At 46.8% G+C, this 20,917-nt stretch overlaps 1 protein-coding gene across 4 annotated transcripts in view; it reads right to left on the reverse strand.

The window, feature by feature from the left end:
* Positions 1-17,822, reverse strand: part of LOC133370749 (cytoglobin-1-like) — a 37,435-nt gene extending 19,613 nt beyond the window's left edge. Inside the window, exons 1-3 of one of the 4 annotated variants that reach the window (XM_061597490.1) lie at positions 17,741-17,822; positions 17,070-17,152; positions 13,658-13,945 (exon numbers count right to left, since the gene is read on the reverse strand). In XM_061597490.1, the coding sequence (XP_061453474.1) occupies positions 13,658-13,945; positions 17,070-17,152; positions 17,741-17,797 (428 nt within the window). In that variant the 5' untranslated portion in view covers positions 17,798-17,822. Of the gene's footprint in view, positions 1-13,657; positions 13,946-15,676; positions 15,701-17,069; positions 17,249-17,462; positions 17,517-17,740 lie in introns of those variants that run through there. The other 3 variants (XM_061597491.1, XM_061597492.1, XM_061597493.1) reach the window with 3 other exon arrangements.
* Between the last annotated feature and the right edge of the window lie 3,095 nt (positions 17,823-20,917).

Genomic DNA, 20,917 nt, shown 5'->3' on the forward strand with positions numbered 1-20,917 from the left:
GGTGGCAGGGCACGTGATCCCTGAGCCACTCACTGTGGGGGTGATCTTTAGCTGGCCCTTGACGCCCAGGAGACACAAGTGGGGATTTGAACTCGCAGACTCTGGACTCCCAGCTGGGCTCTCCTCCCCACTGTGCTATACCAGCTAACTGGTATATTTATTCTTCCACTGTGTGCATTTGTCAGCTCTGTGTGCCTTGCTCAGAGGAGGATCCCTCCCTTCCAGTAGGCAGATCAGCTCTGCTGGCAGCTGCAGAGCTGGTTCCTGATGATCAAATCAGTAAAACGGAGCAATTGAAAAAAGTGATAATGTGTTCTTGTATTTTATAAGAGATTTACAGCTCAATTCTATACATGCCTACTCAGAAGTATGGCCTATTGATTTCAGTGGGGCAGCATCCAATGGGTATGCTTACAATGGGTAAGTGTATATAGGATTGCAGTCTTAAGGGTAGGATAGAAAGTCCCAGGGTGTGGTCTGAAGGCACGTGAAGTCATTGCCTTGCTGAAGCTAAGCAGGTCTGGGTCTGGTCCAAGCCTGGATGGGAGACCTCCTGGGAACCACAGATATGCCACCTTGGGCTCCATGACAGAAAAAAGGCAGGATATAAATGTAATGAAATAAACAATAAGATACAAGTTGTGGCTGATGGAGATTTTCTACCCCAAGGGTTTAAATATGTTCTTGTTATATTATTAGCTACACCAGGAATTTTACCTGGGTTTCAAGATGTTTTGATTGACCCAAAGGCATATTCAGATCATGCAGCAGTTGAAATGGTGACTGTAAAATCAAAGCTAGATTGTGCTCCTAAAAACATAGGAATCAAACACTATGTTGCTTTGAGACAAGGAATCTGTGCGCAAGTATAAGGAAGACAGAGAAGAGTACTTTCAGTTTAATAGTAATTCAGAAACAAGTTCTCACCAACTAAGGTAAATAGCAAAATCTTCGCTTGAGAGATGTATACTTTGCCTTTGTTAATAAAAACCAAAACACAGGAGAGAGGGAGAACCGTTCAGGACTTAAAAGAAACAAGTGGGACCTGCAAGAAAAAGTTGCAGTTCAGGGTTCTAGCTAGTTATGCCCTTTCCCAAGATATTCCATTTTATTTCCCCTTCTTGGTATTCCATTCCCCACTCCAACAGCCAGTCCTTATTCTGTGGTCACTGAGCATGCTCAATTCTCATTGGGCTGGAGTTTTTGTTTTGGGGGGGGGCTTCTCCCACCAAGGTTTTCCCCCCTGAAGTCCCCCCCCTCTATTTTTACTTCTGCAAACTTTGGGTTCCCCCATGCCTGCTGATACTTCCTTTTGGTTTGTGGATGTTGTTATTTTGGCTATATAATGCTTCACATTTACATCTGAAAGTAGCAGATGGAGTAGTGAGAGAATGAGAAAATGAACACAATAGTTCTTAAATTAAAAATAATGCAAACGTATAGATATGGATGCAGTAAAAGTTTATAAACCTTTGGCTTTGATAAATCTTTGGCTTTTGTGCAACAGAAAATCATGTTGGTAGTAAATCTGTCAAATTGGGAACATGTAATCCCACTTACTCATACATTGGTTTTACATATGTTAAATTGGCTAGGATGAAATGAGGAACATATAATCCCACTACTAAAACAGGGTAATAGAAGTTGAACCAGTTATCATGATGAAATTATGAAGGGATTTCTGCAAAATTATTGAAGCCTCTATACCACACAGGTAGATCTCTATGTATGGATGTGAAAGTTGGACAGTAAAAAAAGCAGATAAGAGAAAAATCAACTCATTTGAAATGTGATGTTGGAGGAGAGAGTGATGCATACTATGGACCACGAAAAATATAAATAAGTGGGTGTTAGAACAAATTAAACCAGAACTATCACTAGAAGCTAAAATGATGAAACTGAGGTTATCATACTTTGGACACATAATGAGAGGACGTGATTCGCTAGAAAAGACAATAATGCTGGGAAAAACAGAAGGGGGTAGAAAAAGAGGAAGGCCAAGAGGTGGATTGATTCCATTAAGGAAGCCACAGACCTGAACTTACAAGATCTGAACAGGGTGGTTCATGACAGATGCTATTGAAGGTCACTGATTCATAGGGTTGCCATAAGTCATAATCGACTTGAAGGCACATAACAACATACTACAGAGGATTATTACAATTAACATTATTTTCAAAGGGAGAAAAACTGGATGCTACAGTGAGTGGTCATGTTTTGGACAAAGAAAAGAATTAGAAAATATGTTGATGTATTTAAGCAACAGTGATCAAGAGGATTCCAAGCTCTTGGTTTGAAGCCAAATATAATTCTAGTTCACAAAGGTCTGGCTTTTGTAGTAGCACACAGACCTTCATCATGGCTTAATGCAGATTGTTAAATACTGGCAGGGATATCTGCACAAAGACGGAATCAAATTATCAGTAATTACACGGGAGTTGATCAAGCATGGTTTATGAAAAACAAGAGGTGATTGCAGAATATTGGAAGGCTGAGGAATGTGATCAATTAATGTTGTACTAGGGAGAGCCTAATAGTCTCGTTTTTCTGAAACCGTAGAGAAAGCCTTTAGGGTGGAGTATGGAGTAGCGTTAGAATTTTTATAAGTCATAGCGAAGTTTCTTTTGTAGATAGATATGATTATTTTTAGATGACTCCAATAGCTCAAATAATGATTGATGCAAACTAACCACACATGGGCAGAACCATCCAACACAACAATTGCAGCAAGGAAAGAGATACTGGCTGCTCTATCTCATATATGCTCAGCTTGGAAGGCAAACCCCACCACCACCACCTGAAAATAAAAAGTGGTGGGAAAATGACAGACACACCCTCAGCAACCCTGGAAACACTACCAAATCCCACCAATCATTGAGTGTGCTGGTGCCACCGCCCCCTTGACACACACACACACACACACACACACACAGAGGGAGCCACTGAACTCACCACAACAGGGTCACCCTGTTGCATCATGACACAGTCCCCACTATGTGGCCCCAGTGGCTCACCCAATAACAATCCTGCTGTTGCTAATCCCCAGGCATTCCTACAGTCAGGGGTTCAAATCCCCTTGGGATGCTCAGAACCACCATTTTGGAGCACAAGGAGACTCCATGCAACACAGCACCCATCTCCTCTCCTGAGCAGGGTGCTGCCTGCAGATGGGAACCTGTTATGACCTTTGTCATGATCCTGGAGGCCAGCGGTGACTGAGACACTGAGTCAGAGGCTACAATGCTACTAGCTGAGAAGCCAGGCCAGGTTCCTGGCTCTGAGCCTGATGCTGGTGATCAGGGGACCGCTGAACTTGAGTCTGGCAGGTAGGCAGGAGCCCATTGAACCAGATCCCACCGCACCAGGGCCTGTGACAGAGCCAAGACCCTCACAGGTGCCTCCTCCTGGCCCCAAGGAGCTGAGCGTTTCCCACAGCACCTAGCAAGTCCAGCAGCAGAGGGAGTGCACCAGGCAAGGCAGCATGGAGTGCAAGAACAATGCCCGTCTTCTTCAGACCATAGGGCTCCAGTTCTCAAGAAGGGCCTAAGAGAGCTGGACTGGAGGAAGAGACTCATTTTACTTCTGCCCTTTGTCAGAGCAGAGTTGTTCACTAGGAGGAGCTCTCTCTTCTGCTGCCTTCCCCTGTTGGCTCCTCTCGAAGAGCAGAGCAGGACAGGGCAACCTCCTTTCCACACCCTCCCAGTGCACCAGCCTCACCTTGGCCTGCCTTGCCTTGGAAAATGGTGATGGGACATCCAAACACACCCCAGACAGAAAAATGTCGAGAGACATTCCATCCCATGCAGTGGACCCAGCCCGGGAGAGGGTTCTAGCCATGTAGATAAGCTGCAGTTTGTTAAGGGTAACAGAAACGTGTAGTTCTGTGAAGGGGAAGCCACAGTTCCTAGGATTCTTTGAAGTCATGTGATTTAAATGTGTGTTGGATGTGCTTTCCATGTATGGTGTGAATCTCCTCTCTGTTCCCCCCATCACATGCCAGGCAACATCTGATCTGGCCATTTGGCCCTCACTGATAAGGCAGAGTTTAATATCAGAGGTTGGAAAGGAGGCAATAAAACTCGTACGATACACAGATCATGAAGTTTTAGTCTAACACAATCCCCTGCAGGCTTATCACCGTTTTATCGGCTATTATCTGTGTGTTTTCCAGCACACCCAGGTGTGTTAAATATGTACAGGCCAGAATCTCTGGGGGTTCAAAACTGAGAAAATCAGTGAGCGGGATATAGCTTTTAAAATTGGATTGAAATTTAATAACACCTCCTAATTATCCGAGGATAAGGATTCGCTCAGACGTGAGGGAACTGATTCGACTGAGCCGGAAGACAATGTACACATCAAGGTGGATTTAGATCAGTGGGGGAAATGCAATCGGTCTTGATCAGGGCAATGGTGTTGGTGATTAAAATATCAGCTATGCTTACATTATGTATTTATTTATTTATTAAATTGATATCCCACCCAATCCTCCCAATGTGTGTCAGAAGCTGCTGGGGCTGACCTGAGAAGTTGCCGTTCTGAGCAGAGCTGCCCTTTGTAGGAAGTGACCAGGGCAGCAGGCTACAGGCTGGAGTTTTTCCCTGGTCAGTTAGGGGTTCCCAGATTTCAGAGTAGCTCTGCCCACCCAGGTTGGCCATTGGCTCGCCCCAACAGCTAAGGCTGTAAAGGCTTCGTATTTACGGTGGGGGTTTGCCCGGGCAATTGTCATCTTTTCTAGTTCAGGCTTACTCTGACTCCTATCCAATTATGAAATCCTGGAAGGCCGCTGCCAGTCAGGGTAGACAGTACTGAGCTAGATGGAACAATATAAGGGAGCTTCCTAAGGCCCTGTATCCCTATCTGCCTATGGCTCTGTCGACGCAGGGTGGGGATGGGAGGGGACTTGGACTTTACCCTGTCAGAAGTGACTCTGCTCCCCCACCTGTAAGCGCTGCTGCTTCTTCCAGCCACCCTCCCCTGGGAGCCTCAAGCCACGCTAGGAGATGGGACGGATACCATGAGGCTCTGCGCTCTTTTTGCTGCAACAGATTAGCTGCCAATCCATCCAGAAAAAGAATGAGGCTAAGGAGGGGAACCTGCGGCCCTCCAGATGTTGTTGGGACTCCAAAACCCGTTATTACAGTTATCATTGTTATTTTCATTTATGAATCACTTCCTATGAGGCACCTAGAAGCAATTTACAACGCAATGAAAACAGATGTAAAACCATTACTAATATAAAACAGTTAGAAACAATTGCATATATAAAAGCTTTTTTTTAGAAAAAGTACATATAAAGCAATTTAACCCCTCCCCCAATTATGTATATAACATCTATAACAATTACATAAATAAAATCAGTTTCCAATCTAGTACTGATACCAGGTGAGATCCTAGCATGGCTAGTGCACAAATCTGGCACGAGAGTAATATTATAAACTTGTTAAGTCATTCCTGGAGCCTCCGTTTGAAGGATGGGCAACCTGTTGGGCAATCCTGGCGTTGTGGGACTCCAGCGGCCACTGTTCTGCACCACTGCCTGTGCCGGCAGCGGCTGATGGGAGTTGCAGTCCAAGAACATCTGAGGGGCCAATGATTCCCCATCCCTGGCCTAGACCATCACTTGCCTTTACTGCCCCCAAGCTACCTCCGCCATAACCCTGCCTTCCTTTATTGCAAGGATGGAGAATGGTTGGACCCTCTAGTGCTTTTTGGGGGGACTCCAGCAGCTCTTATCCCGACCATTGACTATGCTGGCCGGGACTGATGGGATTTTGAGTCCAATAAGATCTGGAGGTCCACAGGGTTACCTGCATACTTAGGCCATTGGTGGAAGCCCTGCTGCATGTGCCTGTCAGGTCTCCACCCTTCCTGGACCTGGAACTTGAGGTCTCCACAGAGGAGAAGCAGGACACACACAAACACTCCAGCAGATTTACATCCCAGTGGTGGGCAGGGCTTTCCCTGGAGCTGGTCCTCTCTACCCCAGGACTGGAGGTCACCACGCCAACTGCCAGGTTGCCTGGCCACTTCTCAGTGAAGGGCCCTTCATCTCCCTCAGGGCTAAAGGAGCAGAAGAGGCAGTGGGCGAGCCAGGCAGCTGAAACGACACAAGCTGTAGCGATGAGAACCAACTTTGGGCACTCCCAGGGGGCCGCTGTTTTCAGGTGGGATTCAGCCGCATCCCAGCAAGTTTGGGTTGCGCAATTAAAGCTGGACTGGAGGTCCTGCTCAACAAACCCGTCCCCCCCCCCTCAAGAGCAAGCTCTTTCCTCTAAGGAAAGTGATGAGAAAATGCCATGTCATCTAACCTCTCTGCAAACAAAGCAGGGTGAATGCTCACCAAACAGGTCATCCAGAGGCGACCTTAGATGGCTTTAAAAGGGGTCTAGACAAATTCATGGAGATTAAGGCTATCGGTGGCTATTAGCCACGATGGCTATGTTCTCCCTCCACTGTTGGAGGCAATATTGCCTCTGAGTACAAGTTGCTGAGAATTTAGAGGGAGGGTGTTGCTGTTGCACTCGGGCTGTGCTTGCAGGCTTCCCATTGAGAGCATCAGGATGACCGCTGTGAGAAGAGGATGCTGGTCTGGATGACTCTTTGGCCTGATCCAGCCAGGCTCTTTGGATGAGTTCATGATTTATTTATTTACTTACTTTGTATGTTCTCAGTGACCCTTTAGCATGTAGGACAAATTCTCATCAAACTGATGGTTTGTTTCAGTTGGATTCTTGGCAGTAGTGTAGTGGCAAATTCAGAAGTGCAGGATCCCTTCATGGTAGCCATGCCCCTCCCTCTTTTGTTTTGCTGCTGGGTTGAGAATGAGATCGTTGTTAATGCCTTCTCCCTCAACAACAGACGTCCCTAGGAGCCAATAAGCACAAAAAAGGAGAGTGTTAGCTGCTGAAAAGAGCCTTCTCAGTGGCTAACTCATCTCCTTTCACTCTGATTGGCTCTAATCAGCAGGAAAGGACAAGAAAGCATGTTAGAGGACTCTTCTCAGTGGCTAACACACTCCCCTTTCATGCTGATTGGCTCATAGGATGCTGGACACATAGGAACCCTGTGGAGACCCTTCTCCTAAAAAAGTAAGGGGTCTAAGACCCCTTGAAACCCTGGATGACTACACTACTGATTCTTGGTTTTTATTGTTTCAGTTCATTTCAGTTGCCATTTGACATCGTTGTTAAGCTTTCGTGTTTTGTAAAGTCACTTTGGTGATCTGTTTGGGACGGCTAAAAGTAAGTTTAATGAATAAATACTCAGTACAAACATTGGAAACGTTAGGCAGACAAAACCAACCACATACGTATGTGCTGGTTTGTGAAGTAATCTTGGCTAATAAGCATTAAATGTTTTTGTAATGACCAACCTTTATGATTTTGTTTGTAGAGTTCCTTTCAAAGCTCTGAGCTGCATAATCAAAGTTTTTAATTAAAACTTGTTGGTAACTGGGAAGAGGTGATTGTCAGTTCTTTGCAGTCTGATGCATCATCACTCATTTTGGCTAGTAAAACTGTAACTGTTGCTGAAATTGTTGACAATTTAATTGGATTAATTTGGATGTGAAATGGAAGTGGGCAACAAGTATTTGCTGAGGCAGACGCTGTTCTGTTTTGGAATAGTCACTTACAGAGATCTCTAGTTAGGACATCTGTTTTCTCTCTGGTAATGTCTGTGATTTTAATTTCCTTTACATTTTTAAAAAATCACCAGTGAGAACCAGGTGGTTAACTGTGCAATCCTCTGTGGGTTTACTCAGAAGTAAGTCCCACTATGTTCAGTGAGGACTACTCCCATGTAAGTGTGTGCATAGGATTGTCACTTGAAATAGCCTCCCTCCATCGTGGTCAGGATCCATTCAGTTACACTTGTTAATTATTTACCACCACGCAAATCAGGTTAAATGACATGGAGGAGGGCAAGAGGATTTAATAAATGCTGTTGCGGAGAGAGAAATAGAAAAGTGAGGTGCTAATAGGGAACAGGTGCTACGGGGTGCCTCTTGCAGGTGGGTTGCCTGGAGTGAATTCCAAGGAGGTGCTCTTTAATAAGCAGCACTTTCCTCAGATGCATCGTGTTAATTAGGGGGAGGATGCCTGCTGCCTTGTCGTCCTGGGTTGCCAAGAAGTTGAAGGATATGGAGAGGTGTTGATTGATATAAAGCAAGCAGCATGCACACCCTAGAGAGCATCAGCAGGGGGCGGACAAGAGTCACTATTAAACATTATTCTTCCCCCTTCCACCAGTTGCCTAGCTATATAAACTTATGAAGCTGCCTTATGTGAATCAGTTCATCTAGCTAGCCCCAGGGTGGCTAATTTGTGGCTTGCAGGCTGTATGCAGCCCCCCAAAGGCTTTTTGTGGGGGCCCCAAGAGCCCCCCCATTTGACATTTTTGAAAAATGTAATATATGTTGTTGATTCTGGCCTAACATGGTCTGTTCTGAATTAGCAGAGCCTCTTCAGGCTCTCAGGCTGAGAGATGACTTTCCCAGCACCTGCTACCCACATGATCCTGTTGCTCTGTTGGAGGTAGTGTCTTAGGGACCTGCTCCTGATCCCTTATATTCCTGCCTGATTGCTGAGTTCTTTGGGGGTGTCTCTTTCAGTGGTCCCCCATGGCTCAAATGCACAGCTCATCACTCCTAGAAGCCGCACATTCAGTGTTGAGGGCCAAAGCCTGTGGAACTCCCTCCTGACTGAGATTAGGGAGGCACCCTCCTTGCTAAACTTCAGGCTCATGAGACTGATTCTAGCAGGCATGTTAAGGTAGTGTTTGGGTTTCTGATGCGCTTTTATTGTTTTATCCTTTGTATGGTTTATTTTCACACTGTACACAGCTTAGAAATGCTAATGATAAAGCGGTATATAAATGCCTTAAACAAATAAAAATAAATATCTGCAAATTCAAGTTGCACAATTAAATTGTATTTGGGCTGTTGCACAAGCAACCCGCTCTCCCTCTACTCCAAGAAAGTCCAGACTTCTTTGCAGTGAGGAAAGTGATGGAAAATGCACTGGAAAACGGGGGGTAACAACTGCTTGAAGCAAGATTGCATAACCTCCTCCTCACAAACAGATCAGGATGAATGCTCAACAGCCAGCTAATGCCATTCAGCCTCCCTGCAAACTTTTTGCAAACAGGATGAATGCTCAACAAAAGGGTAATCTGGAAGCAGCCGTAGTGCAAGGAATTGAAACTGAGAAAGAGGAGCGTTTGTGCGCGCGTGCGCATTTGGCCCCAGCCACTTTAGGCATGTGCCCCCCTCCCCTTCCCCCCTCCCCACAATGGAATTCAGCCACTGTGGGGGAAAGGTCCCCTACTTCTCTCTGTGGAAAGGCTCTGTTAGCAGGTATGGGGGGAAAGCGCTCTCTGCCCAAGATCCAGGAGACCCACAGCCCCTCAAAGCGGACAGCAGCAAGATGGACTCTGGGTACGTTACCTTCCGCTGCACCACCAAGCGTTTTCCCTGATGTACAATCAAGGCTGAGCCACAGCCCCAAGAATGCCAAATCCTAAATGGAGGAGTCAGGTCTGGGCTGGGGATGGGAAGGTCCTGAAAATTCTTCAGTGTTTTAGTGTGGATTTCCCCAACAAACACATTTTTATATGCAGTTATGACTAATGTACACATTTTTGCAAGCAATTTCTCTTAATAAAATGCATTTTTGTTTGTTATTTTCACAAATATATTCATTTTTATTCGCACCTTCCCCTAATATATCCATTTTTGTAAACATCGGTTGGTTCGAGAACTGCATCACAAAATTCGAGTTAGTGGATTTTGAAGGATGGCTGTATTTCGGTTCTCATATTGCTAAAGAGTGCAAATTTAATAGATTTGCCTTTAAATGCAAACTGAATCACCCCCCCCCCCATTCATAGTCTGGGTGTAGCATCCCTAATGTGGAGACACCGTCACCCTTGCGAAGAGTGTTGCACCTCTAGTGGCTTTTTTTGCTGCTAAGAATTTGGCATAGCTCATTTCCTCATGAGCAAATAAAAAGTCTCTTCCATAAACAGCAGATCAGGGTGATCCTACCCTGCCTGCATGGAGCAGAGGGTAGGTCATGTCCCAGAACGGGGGAGAGTGGGGGACGGAAAAAATATTGACTCTCTCCAGCTTGTCTGCCTGAAACACCCCTTCTCTCTGGTTACTGTTAGTCTCTCACCCCCACCCAGCAACCTCCTTTCCTCAAAACCAATTTGATTCAGCCAGACACGAAACAGACCCCTGCAAGTATTCATTGCTCGGTGTAGGTCAAAAGCAAAAGCCAAAAGCCTCCTGAAGAAGACAGGAGAGGCTATGTACACTCAGTACATTTAAAGCACACGGCTTTCCCTAAAGAATCCTGGGCACTGTGGTGTACTCCTCACAGAGCCACAATTCCCAGCACCCTTAACAAACTACCATTCCCAGGATTCTTTGGGGTCATGTGCTTTACATGTACGACGTGTATGGAGCCAGAGTAAGAAAGAAAAGCAAAGGCCCAATTCAGCTCAAAACGTCTCGGTCCGTCTCCTTCTGCCAAATAGAAGGTCAGCTGTGTTCCCCATCGGAGCCAAACCCACATCCTGCTATGGTGCACAAATACCTCTGAGCATGTACAAAGTGCACCCCTTGCTACTAAATCACTATAGCCTTTTTGCAGTTAGGAAAGCGACAGGGAAATGAATTGAAAAGTGTGGGATGAACAAATTACAAAGTGGAAGACGTATGCACACTACACAAGCAAATTGGGATGAATGCTTAGTAAAGACTGGACCTAATCTCATCACCGCATCAAGTTTGCGCAAGCAAGTCAGGATGAATGCTCAGTAGACATTGAGGTTTGACCAGATTGCCTACACAAAGTCATCTCCTTCCAGCATTTGTTGATGACTTTTTAATTTATTATTTATTTATTTATTATTAGATTTATATCCTGCCCTTCCTCCCAGTAGGAGCCCAGGTTTAAAAAACACCCAAAAAACTTCAGCAGGCACTTTAAAATTGCTTAATTTATGGTTAATTTTAGCTGATTTTATTGTGTATGTTGTATGTTGTCGTACACTTCTTAGAAACTACAGTATTAAGGGTATTGGGTATTAAGCAGTGTATACATTATTAAAATATATATGTTTAAAATGAAAAAATATATAACCCTCCCCGGTGCAGCTCTATGAGTCTATGAAATGGGGAGGCTTAGGTCTCTGCCCATAGATCCTTTTGCTTTTGTAAAATTAAACAACGGTTTTAAGTTGTAAGAATCTTTTAAAATTCAGACAGAATGATCCTGATAAAATTTGTTATTTTACACAAATGGGCGGGAGCGAGAAACTAGATGTGATGTTAAATGTGCATCTGCATTGGGAGGAAAGCCCCCCAGGCAAGCCCAATGCAAGGAGCAACTTCAAAGGAGACTTTTTAAAAAATCAGGTCTGCAGCAGGAGAGAAAAGAGTTAAGTTCCTCCCTCCCTCCTGTCATCCCGAATAACGATCATCCTGCTCCCAACAGCTGTTACATGCGCATGTGTCTTCTTTTTTTAATACAAAATGTGCACATTAAGTGCAAAGATATAATTTCCTCACTCAGGCTGGAGGCAGAAGAATTTGCCCCCCAGAAGGCGGCTGAAAGCGGTGTGCGCTGCTTGTGGTGTGCGTGCATAATCGCTGCTTGTGGTATGTGCTCTCGCCTCTGTCAACATGTTTTTGTATTGTTTCAAGAGACAACCACTGGGGCAAAATAAAAGTTCTATGCAAAAGGAAGCAAAACCTCTCCCAAAGTTAAAAGTCTCATCTCTCTCCAGCCACAGAATAAGCCCTTCTTTCTTTCCTAAAGAGAGCCAGTCTGGCGTAGTAGTTAGAGTGTTGGACTACGACCTGGGAGACCAGGGTTCGAATCCCCACACAGCCACGAAGCTCACTGGGTGACCTTGGGCCAGTCACTGCCTCACAGCCTCAAAGGAAGGCAATGGTAAACCCCCTCTGAATACCACTTACCATGAAAACCCTATTCATGGGGTTGCCGTAAGTCGGGATTGACTTGAAGGCAGCCCATTTCCATTTTCTTTCCTAAAACCCAGTGGAAGGAGGCTAGTCCACTTGGGCGAAAGGGGCCCTGCCCCACCAGCCCGTCTGCTTTTAGCCAGCCCACACCCACTTGCCTTCTTAGTTACAACCACCTGTCCAGGGGGTGGCCCTGCCAGCCTTCTCCCCCCACCCTTAGTCTCAGTGTTGCCTCTTGTAGAACTCAGCAGGGAGGAGGATGGGGGCCAAAGCAGAATGAGGTGGCTCTGCCTCTCATTGCCTCTGGCTCCGCCTACTGCTGGGCTTCCCTATCTTCTGCCCCACCTGTCCCAATGGGCACCAGGCACCCCTGCTAAACCCCCTGAATTCAACTGCTCCAGATACTTGAAAATGGAAGTGGAAGGAGGCAGATAATACTTGCTTTTCCAGCTTCTGCAGCAAAGAGACGGTTCAAGGCTATTGATTTAGCAAAGGTAGAAGGATGCCTGTAGAGCGTCTTGGAAGGGGGCACCTTGAGCAGTTGCTGGTCCTTTTTACTCTGCTTGAAAGCACTACTTTTCTAAGTGCTTTGCCTGTTCGTCAGGGAAATGCAAGAATGCACCCTGAGTGAAATCCAGGCTGGTGACCCTCCAGCTCTGACCACTTCATCCCAGCCTGGGAATCGATATCCAGGCGTCCTGAGCAATAACCACAGGAACTCAGTTCCCTCTGGAATTGATTTATCTAATGCAAACAAAATGCACCCTGCACGGGATTAGACGCTCACAGGGAAAACAAAGTCATTGGTGGCCAGCGGCCAAGAAGACCAGCGGTTACTTCCTCCTTCACAGCATCTTTCGATCTCTGGGCGTGTGAGCAAATATGAGGGAGTTTATCACGGTGACATCCCTGGAAGGTGAAAGGCCAGAGCACCAGTTTGCAAAGGGTCCCTGAGGTTCAGTCCCCAGCGGTGCTGGGAAAGGCCCCCACCTGAAGCAGCAGAGAGCAGCTGCCAACCTGTGTGGGCAATGCTGAGCTAGAGGGCTCAGGAGGATGCGGCAGCTTCCCAACAGCTCACATTGGTTCCATGCCTGCTGCCGAGGGACTTGCAAAACGATACTAGATGGCAGGGCTGTGTGCTGGATTTGGCCAAATCCTGAACCGAAGTGGGCCAGTTTCGACAGATCAGCCAGATTGGTTAGAGATGGCCCCGAATGCCCCAGGTTTGACCCAGAGTGATTCAGGGCTGTTAAAAGGCAGGGTGGCTGGGGGTGGGAGAGAAGGAGAGGCAGGAAGCCTCTGCAAAGAGCAACATAAGGCTGTTTGCACTGCCCACCAGTCTCACACCGAGGTTTGCCTGCATGCACCTGTCCCCAGCAGGGAACACACAGACACAGCCAAACTGAGCAGGATTGAACCCTCTGCTCACCACCTGGTGAGCAGAGGGTTCAGTCCTGCTGGCTGCAGAGGTCTGCTTCACCAGTACATTCCCCACAGAGTATGAGATGAGAAATATCTTTTTCTTAAGTGCTGTACATTATGCCTGCAGAACAACAATGGCATCTGCTGTATCTGTGGAATTTCAGCATGTCACACAGCTGTTCAGTTCTGACGTCTGGCTTGGGCTTCCTCCTGCAAAGAAAAAAAAATCCCAGCCCATACCTGATGAAGACTATGATTCCGACTCTTGCAATGTCTTTGTGCAGAATTTTCCAAGACTCTTCGATCAGCTCCTTCTGAGACTCCGAGAGGGGGAACGGTTCAGGCACACCCCCATCGCACCGACGCTCTGTTTCCTCGCTCACGTCCAACCCGCCTTCCAGTGATGGGCACTTCTTTTCTTCTGAAATGGTTGGATCCGGCGTGACCCCTGAGGCGGACAAGGCGCACCCCATCTCTCTCCAAATGGCGGGCACTCGTAGTCTGTATCCTCCTTTTCCTTTAAACCAGCTAGAGCAAACATAATTTTATTTTAAAGACGCCTGGAAATGCAGTGAACAAGCATCAGTTGCAGAGGAAGGTGAAGCAGGAGCTATGTTTCCCTGCATGTGTTGATCTTGTTGAAAACTGCATGTAAAAAGAAATTGGTCTATGAGGCACACTTGATTTTAATTATATTCATATCCAGCCCTTTCCTGGAAGTGCTGAGGGCTGACTGCAGGAGCTTCTTTCTCCTCCCATAACTATCTCATAGCTACCTTGTGAGGTAGGTCACCTTGAGAGACGGTGACTGACCCAAGATCCCCCAGGAGGTTTTGTGGCTGAAAAAGGATTGGAACCCAGGACTCGGATTAAAAACACGCACGCAAAGGAAACCGTCAGGCTGGAAGAGAACTTGGCACTCATCAGCTTAGCATGAAGAAAGTAAAAAATCCAACAGGGATAAAGACAAATGACAGATCTGGGGGATGTGGAGGGGCCTCTTCACTACATAAGGCCCTCCCCAGCACGGCCAGCGCCAGACTGCAGCTGGCTCTTGATGGAGGCCGAGGCAGCGATGTGGTGGCACTACTCCCACTGCAGCCAGGGGCTTAAATAGACCCAGTGGTGCCAGAGCATTAGTGCACTGTGCACACATGTCTGCCATCACCCAAGATGGCGGTGGGGGCATGTTGATAGCCCAGCCACCATCTCGGGAGATGGCAAGCACACACACGCAGCCTGCTTATGCAGCGACACAGTGACATGGTAAGCAGCGTGGCCAGCCCGCACTGGCGGAAGGGGGGTGTTGCCTATGAAGGTGGCTCCTGCGCCACGATCCACACGAGCATTGGGTCACGGGGCGCACACTTTGTGATGCTACCAAGGAATGCAGAGCAGGAGCTCTGCTCAGCCCCAGCAGCAGTGGCCCCTGTCAGCTGCAAGGCCCTTGGCCAGTGCCCAACCTGGCCGCCCGCTGGCACCAGGCCTGCTCCCCGAAGAGGTTCACTTGGTGCCCCCCGTGTGGTCCCTTTGACACCAGGCACTTTTTTAAAAAAACTTTCCCCTTCAGCTACCTCCACTCTAATCTATTTTATCTTTGATGCTTTTGAGGGTGGGGTATGCATTTTTAATTGGCTTTGGTTCTTGCTGTGGAGCATGCCCTGAGAACGCAGTTATGTATAGGGTGGAATGGAAAGGTCTAAAAGTAAACCAATAAAGCGCCAACATTGCAGCTAAAAGTGTCCCTTCCACTTCCACAGAGAGCTCGAGGGTTCACAGTGGGGGTGGAGGGCTGGGAAACTGTTGGCTGCAGCAGGAGGGAACTCTATCTTGCCTTCCGCCCACTGCCTCTGCCGGAACAGGCGGACAGCGCCCGGGACAGATGCTACTAGGCTGGGAACAGAAGCCTCTGTGTTGCTGGAGGAGATCCACTGAGGAGGACCACCACCAGGAGCGCCTTGGGCTGAAGCGGTGCCAGTTTCTGCCCAGATAAAGACAAGGATGAGTGGGAGAGCAGTCAGGGAATCGGAGCCAAAAGTAGCTTGGAGATGGGGAAGAGCAACAAAGAAGCCCCAAACCTTGCAAGGAACAGAGAGAGAGAGGAGAGAGGACCGTTTATCACAGGGGTGAGGACCTTCAGGCCCTCCAAGTCCCTCTGCCTGGCCCTTGGGACCTTCCCCAGGCCAGGCCACCTTCTCTCTTCACAAGTGTACCCTTCCCTCATCAGTTCTACCCCGGGCCATCCTTGCAAGCTTTCACCTGGCTGGAATATGCGAGAGCGACTCTTCCTTCACTAGGCTGCAAGTTGTGTGCAGATAGGAGCTTTCGTATGGCTGGAATGAAGCCAACTGGAGAGAGCTAAGAGCCTGGTTCGTGGCGCCACTTCTTGCCTCTGGCACCACCCACCATTGCCATGTGGCCCTTGAAAGGTTGCCTGTGCAGGAATGCGACCCTTGGGCTGAAAAAGGTTTATTACACGTTGCAGAGCAACAAACCTGGGTTTGCCACCGAATGTAAACTCGACAGAGAGAGAGAGAGAGAGCTTTCCAACAGGCACACCTGTGGGACAGATGCATTTCCAAGCACCTGATTGACACACCCCACAGTAAACATTTTGGAGTACACCAAATATACTGAATGCGTGAAGAAGTTAGGGGGAGCTAAAGGAGAAGACGCCGTTACACCGCCAGATATCTTTAATAAATACAGACTTTTTCTGTAAAATAAAGTTTCATTCATTCATTCATTTTTCCTTTTTGAAAAGTACACTAGGGGCTGCAGCATTTTATGGACAGATTAATCAACTCTGTTTTTAGTTGATTAATAATGAGGCCAAGAATTGGGCACACCTATGTTTTTTTAAAAAATAGTATTTTGGTTCTGGTGCATTACTGTAGGGAAACAGCAAATGAGAGAATATATTAAAGAATGGAAAGGAACCTATATTGACGCTTTGGTAACGTGCAAGTTTATTAGTTAACCAGTTCAGAATACCAATCATTTGATCAGCTTAAAATTCCTTAGTTGGTAACCAGCTCAAGCTGGAGACTGAGCACCAGTAGCATGCAAGGTGCGGTTCTGAGCCCAGGGGTGACCAAATCCCCTATACCCTACTTACAAGTCACGTTAGGTAGACAAGACAACAGGTATGGGGGCTGACAGATGGATAATGAAGACTGGGCAGCAGTGGAACTTGGCGCAGCCCCCAGGTTGTGGTTGTCCAGGGGGACAACTTGCTGAGTTGCAAGGAGTTGAAAACTAGAGGAGGAGAGCCCAGCGGCACAAAGAGTGAGATAACACCAAGGATATCTAAGGCTGCAATCCTATATACACTCACCGAAGCCCCAAGAAACTCAGTGGGACTTGCTGCTGGCCTGGGTAAACATGCTTGGGATTGCACTGTGACGCACTGGGAAGTTCAAGCTGGAATAACATTTGCAAGCAAGAGCACCCGTCAACATTTAATTTGTAAGTTCTTTGGGGCATTGACCTGTCTTCCTCCTTTTTTTGGGGGGTGCTTATTTTGCTCTATAGAGGACTAGGCATATTGGTGATAGTACAGAACTTAATACAGTGTGACAACTGCAGCCAAACTGGGGGAGAGAATCTCATCCCCCTGTGACGAAATGAAGACCGAAAAGTGCCTACTTACCAATGCGAGTTCTTATCTGCGAGGATAAAAGTGGGGGTGCCAGATGAGTTGCTCCCGGTGGAAATTCCAGAATGGGAAGATGTCTAATAATAATAATAATAATAATAATAATAATAATAATAATAATAATAATAATAATAATAATAATAATAATAAGCTCCTGCTGCTGCTGCGACGCCCCTTCACACTTCTTCCCAAGGCTGTTCTGAAGCAGGTGAATCCCATTTGGAGCCAGCAGCACGCACAAGCATCCTCAGGATCCTAGAGCCTGCCTGGTTTGGACCCCCCCTCCTCCTTCCTCCACCTAGAGAGCCGAACAACATCATCATCATTTAGTCCTCCTCCTGCTGCACTATTTAAATACAACTTGATCATTGGCCCTTTCATTTCTACCTGGTGCATGAAAGCAGTGTTCAATTACTCCATGGAAGAGGGAGGGGGGGCATATTTGTCAGCACCCATCTGTGAACAACAAGTGCCTTAGCCACACTTCTCTGTCTCTCCATGGGAAATGAGAGCCTGCTGGCAGGAGGATTTGGCACCAGGCATGGGAGAGGACCTGGTGTTGGGGCGGAAAGAAAAAGAACCCTGCAGAGCAAGCCACTCATGATTTTTGGCATTCAGGCTGCATCCCCCCCCCCAACTACCCTAAGCACTTTTGCATGTGTTACTTGAGTGTGCTGTACATCAGCCCTCTGCAGTGGTAGGTAGTGTTGGCTGGTGCCCATTTGGGACTGGTGGGGTGGAAGGCAGGGAGCCCAAACAGTAGGTGGAGCCAGCGCCAAGGGCAGGCGGAGCCAATAAGAGGCGGAGCCATGTAATCCTGAGTTCTACAAGGGCAACACTGAGACGCTAAGGAGGAGGGCACTGACCCCACTGAACTGGAGGTAGGTAAGAAGGCAGACAGGTGGGGGCTGGCTGAGGGCAGACTGAGACTGGTGGGGCAATGCTCCGTTCCTCATAATGGACCAGCCTCCACTGGTGATAGGGCAGTATTTTATATGCCATCAAGGATTTATGTGTGCATGTTTGTGTGTGAGGGGAGGACTGAGAGGATAGTGGCCTCCCTCAGCAGGACCCCTTGGTGGTGCTTGTGACTGAGGTGAAGTATTGAACCAAGGGTTTCCTGGCTCACACGCAAGCATCTAGATCCTTTGCGCAATTATGCGGAAATAAGACTGTTTTCAGTGGGGCTTCCCATGGTCAGATGCATGAGGTAAAATCTACTGTACTTCATTAGGAGAGATCCATTGCCCCCTTCTGCCCTTTTATTCCAGGATTGATTCCTTAAGAAGTAGCAATTCGTTTTAAACAAGTTTAGGTCAGGAGATGAATCCATGGTACAACGTTCCAGTTAACAGCACTTTTGGGGACCATCCTGAACCAGATTAGGGCCACAGTGCTAGGTGTATGTTCAACCTTTCTCCCTGTGCCTTTTTTAAAGATTAAAAATAAACTGCACCTTCTGAAGCTTCTGTTTTCTTCATCAGGGGAATCAGCAGACCTGTATGGATCCACAGGGCAAACAGCGGCGTTGGTTGGGCACATTTTTTGTTTTATTTATTTATTTAAAAGCATTTATGAACTGCTTAATATTTTAAAACCCTCTCAGTAGTGTACAGTATGAAAAACAAATATTAGTAAAGCAAAAATACAACCTAATTCCAGTAACACAGCAGACTAAAAGCATACAGTAGGGCCCCGCTTCCCGGCGCTTTGCTTCCTGGCGTTCCGCTAATGCGGCGGCTTTCATTCCCCCTTTTTATAGCTGATTTTGCAGCATTTTCGCGGCATTTTTGCATGACACGCCCCATTATATTCAATGGGGTTCCGCTTTACGGCGATTTCCGCTTTACGGCGGGGGTCTGGAACGGAACCTGCCCTATAAGCGAGGCCCACCTGTACAGTAGGGCCCCGCTTACCGGCGCTTCGCTTCCTGGCATTCTGCTAACGTGGCGGCTTTCATTCCCCCTTTTTAAAGCCAATTTTGCGGCATTTTCATGTCATTTTCGCGCAACACGCCCCATTACAGGCGGACCCCGCTTATACGGCAGGTTCCATTCTGGACCTCTGCTGTAAAGCGGACATCGCCGTAAAGCCAAACCCCATTGAATATAATGGGGCGTGGTGCGCGAAAATGCCGTGAAAATGCCGCAAAATCGGCTTTATAAAGGGGAAATGAAAGCCGCCGCATTAGCGGAACGCCAGGAAGCAAAGCGCCGGGAAGCGGGGCCCTACTGTATATTCAATGGGGTTCCGCTTTACGGCGATTTCTGCTTTACGGCGGGGGTCCGGAACAGAACCTGCTGTATAAGCGGGGCCCGCCTGTATATATCATGACCCCAAACCTAGCCACTTTATTGCTTGTCCACCAGTTGTGACAAAATGTTCCAATTTGATCACTACTCCTCCAGTGCTTAGGACTTGCCTGTGAATTAGTTTTCTTACGTTCTGTAAACTATCTGTGCAAGACCTTCAAGATGTTTCCTCTCACGTTGGTGACACCAAATGCCAAAGCAGCTTCTATGTGCAGGCACCACTCCAGGCAGGTAGTTTATCATGATGAAAAAAGCAAGGATATTCCATCCTCTGCGAAACCAAGCACCTGCCAGGCATGACTTTATATGGAGATATCTGTAACTTATGGGCTTGCTTATCCTTGGACCTTCCTAGGGATACTGATCTTTAGTTTTTTTGTTTAACCTTCTAGTAGATGAAGGGCGGGAGACTCTGTTTGTCACCAGGGGAGGGCTATTTCCCCCTGCCTTGCCCCACCCTCTTGCCCTAGAAGCCTTCAACCACAGCTTCGTTCAGAAGACTTTCTGGCCCTTTGGGTTGAGCTATGGGAGTTGGGGGGATGGAAGAGATTTTTGTATCCGCGTGGGGGTTAGTTTTTAAATATTTTTGCTTTGGCTCTGTTGTTGAGCTTTATGCTCATTTCTACTTTGATGTATATTTTTCTTAATGTTGTAGCGATTATACTTTTTATTGCGCTGCAGCATTTGGACCGTTTCTGTGAACTGCTTTGAGCACATGTGGATTTGTGGAAAATGTGGTATATCAATAAATTGAATAATAGTAGTAGATCCCTTACCTTTTACGCTTCTATGTCTTTGACCTCCCTCGTTTGATTCTTGTTTGATCGATACTGGAAGAGCTTGTTATTGCTATTGTAATTTTGTTCCTTATGTTTGTAACTTAACATAAAATTAAAATTAAAGGATATTGCAGAACGGGGATCAATGGAGAAACTGAGGGGGGGTCAGTTTCTTTGGCCAGCTGTTGCTCAACTTTTATGTCTGCATACAGATGAGCAAATGTGTAAATTTCAGACTGTTGCTCGTTTTGAGTGGGATTCAATGACATACCGGCACATTTTGTTTTGTTTTGTGGGACTCACCTCTTTTGTGGAATTTATACTGTTTTGCTCCATTTGGGATGGTTTTACTTGTTTTATCATTGTAATGGTTTGATTTTTATAATTGTATATTCTCTTGTTGCAACCTGCCTGGGGACCTTATGGTGGGCAAGAAATCTTGTAAATACATACATTCAGGTTGCACGACTGAAGTGGATCGAGAGGTCTTGCACAATAAAGCCACCTCCCCCAAAAGACTGGCCTTTTTTGTGATAAAGCAACAAGGAAATGCATTGTGAGGTCACACTTCCTTTGACTAAACATTGTCTAACTTTTCCACAAGCAAACCCAAGTGAATGCTCAGTAAATAGTCAGTCACCTAACCTCCCAGGACATAAAATAGGATGAATGCTCAATAAACAGTTTGCTTGGAAGTGCCCTCAGTCAGAATACCGGTGAAAAGTTTGGCATCTTGATTAATCTATGAGAT

Source organism: Rhineura floridana, chromosome 15 (genome assembly GCF_030035675.1).
Source record: "Rhineura floridana isolate rRhiFlo1 chromosome 15, rRhiFlo1.hap2, whole genome shotgun sequence".
Classification (NCBI taxonomy): Eukaryota; Metazoa; Chordata; class Lepidosauria; order Squamata; family Rhineuridae; genus Rhineura; species Rhineura floridana.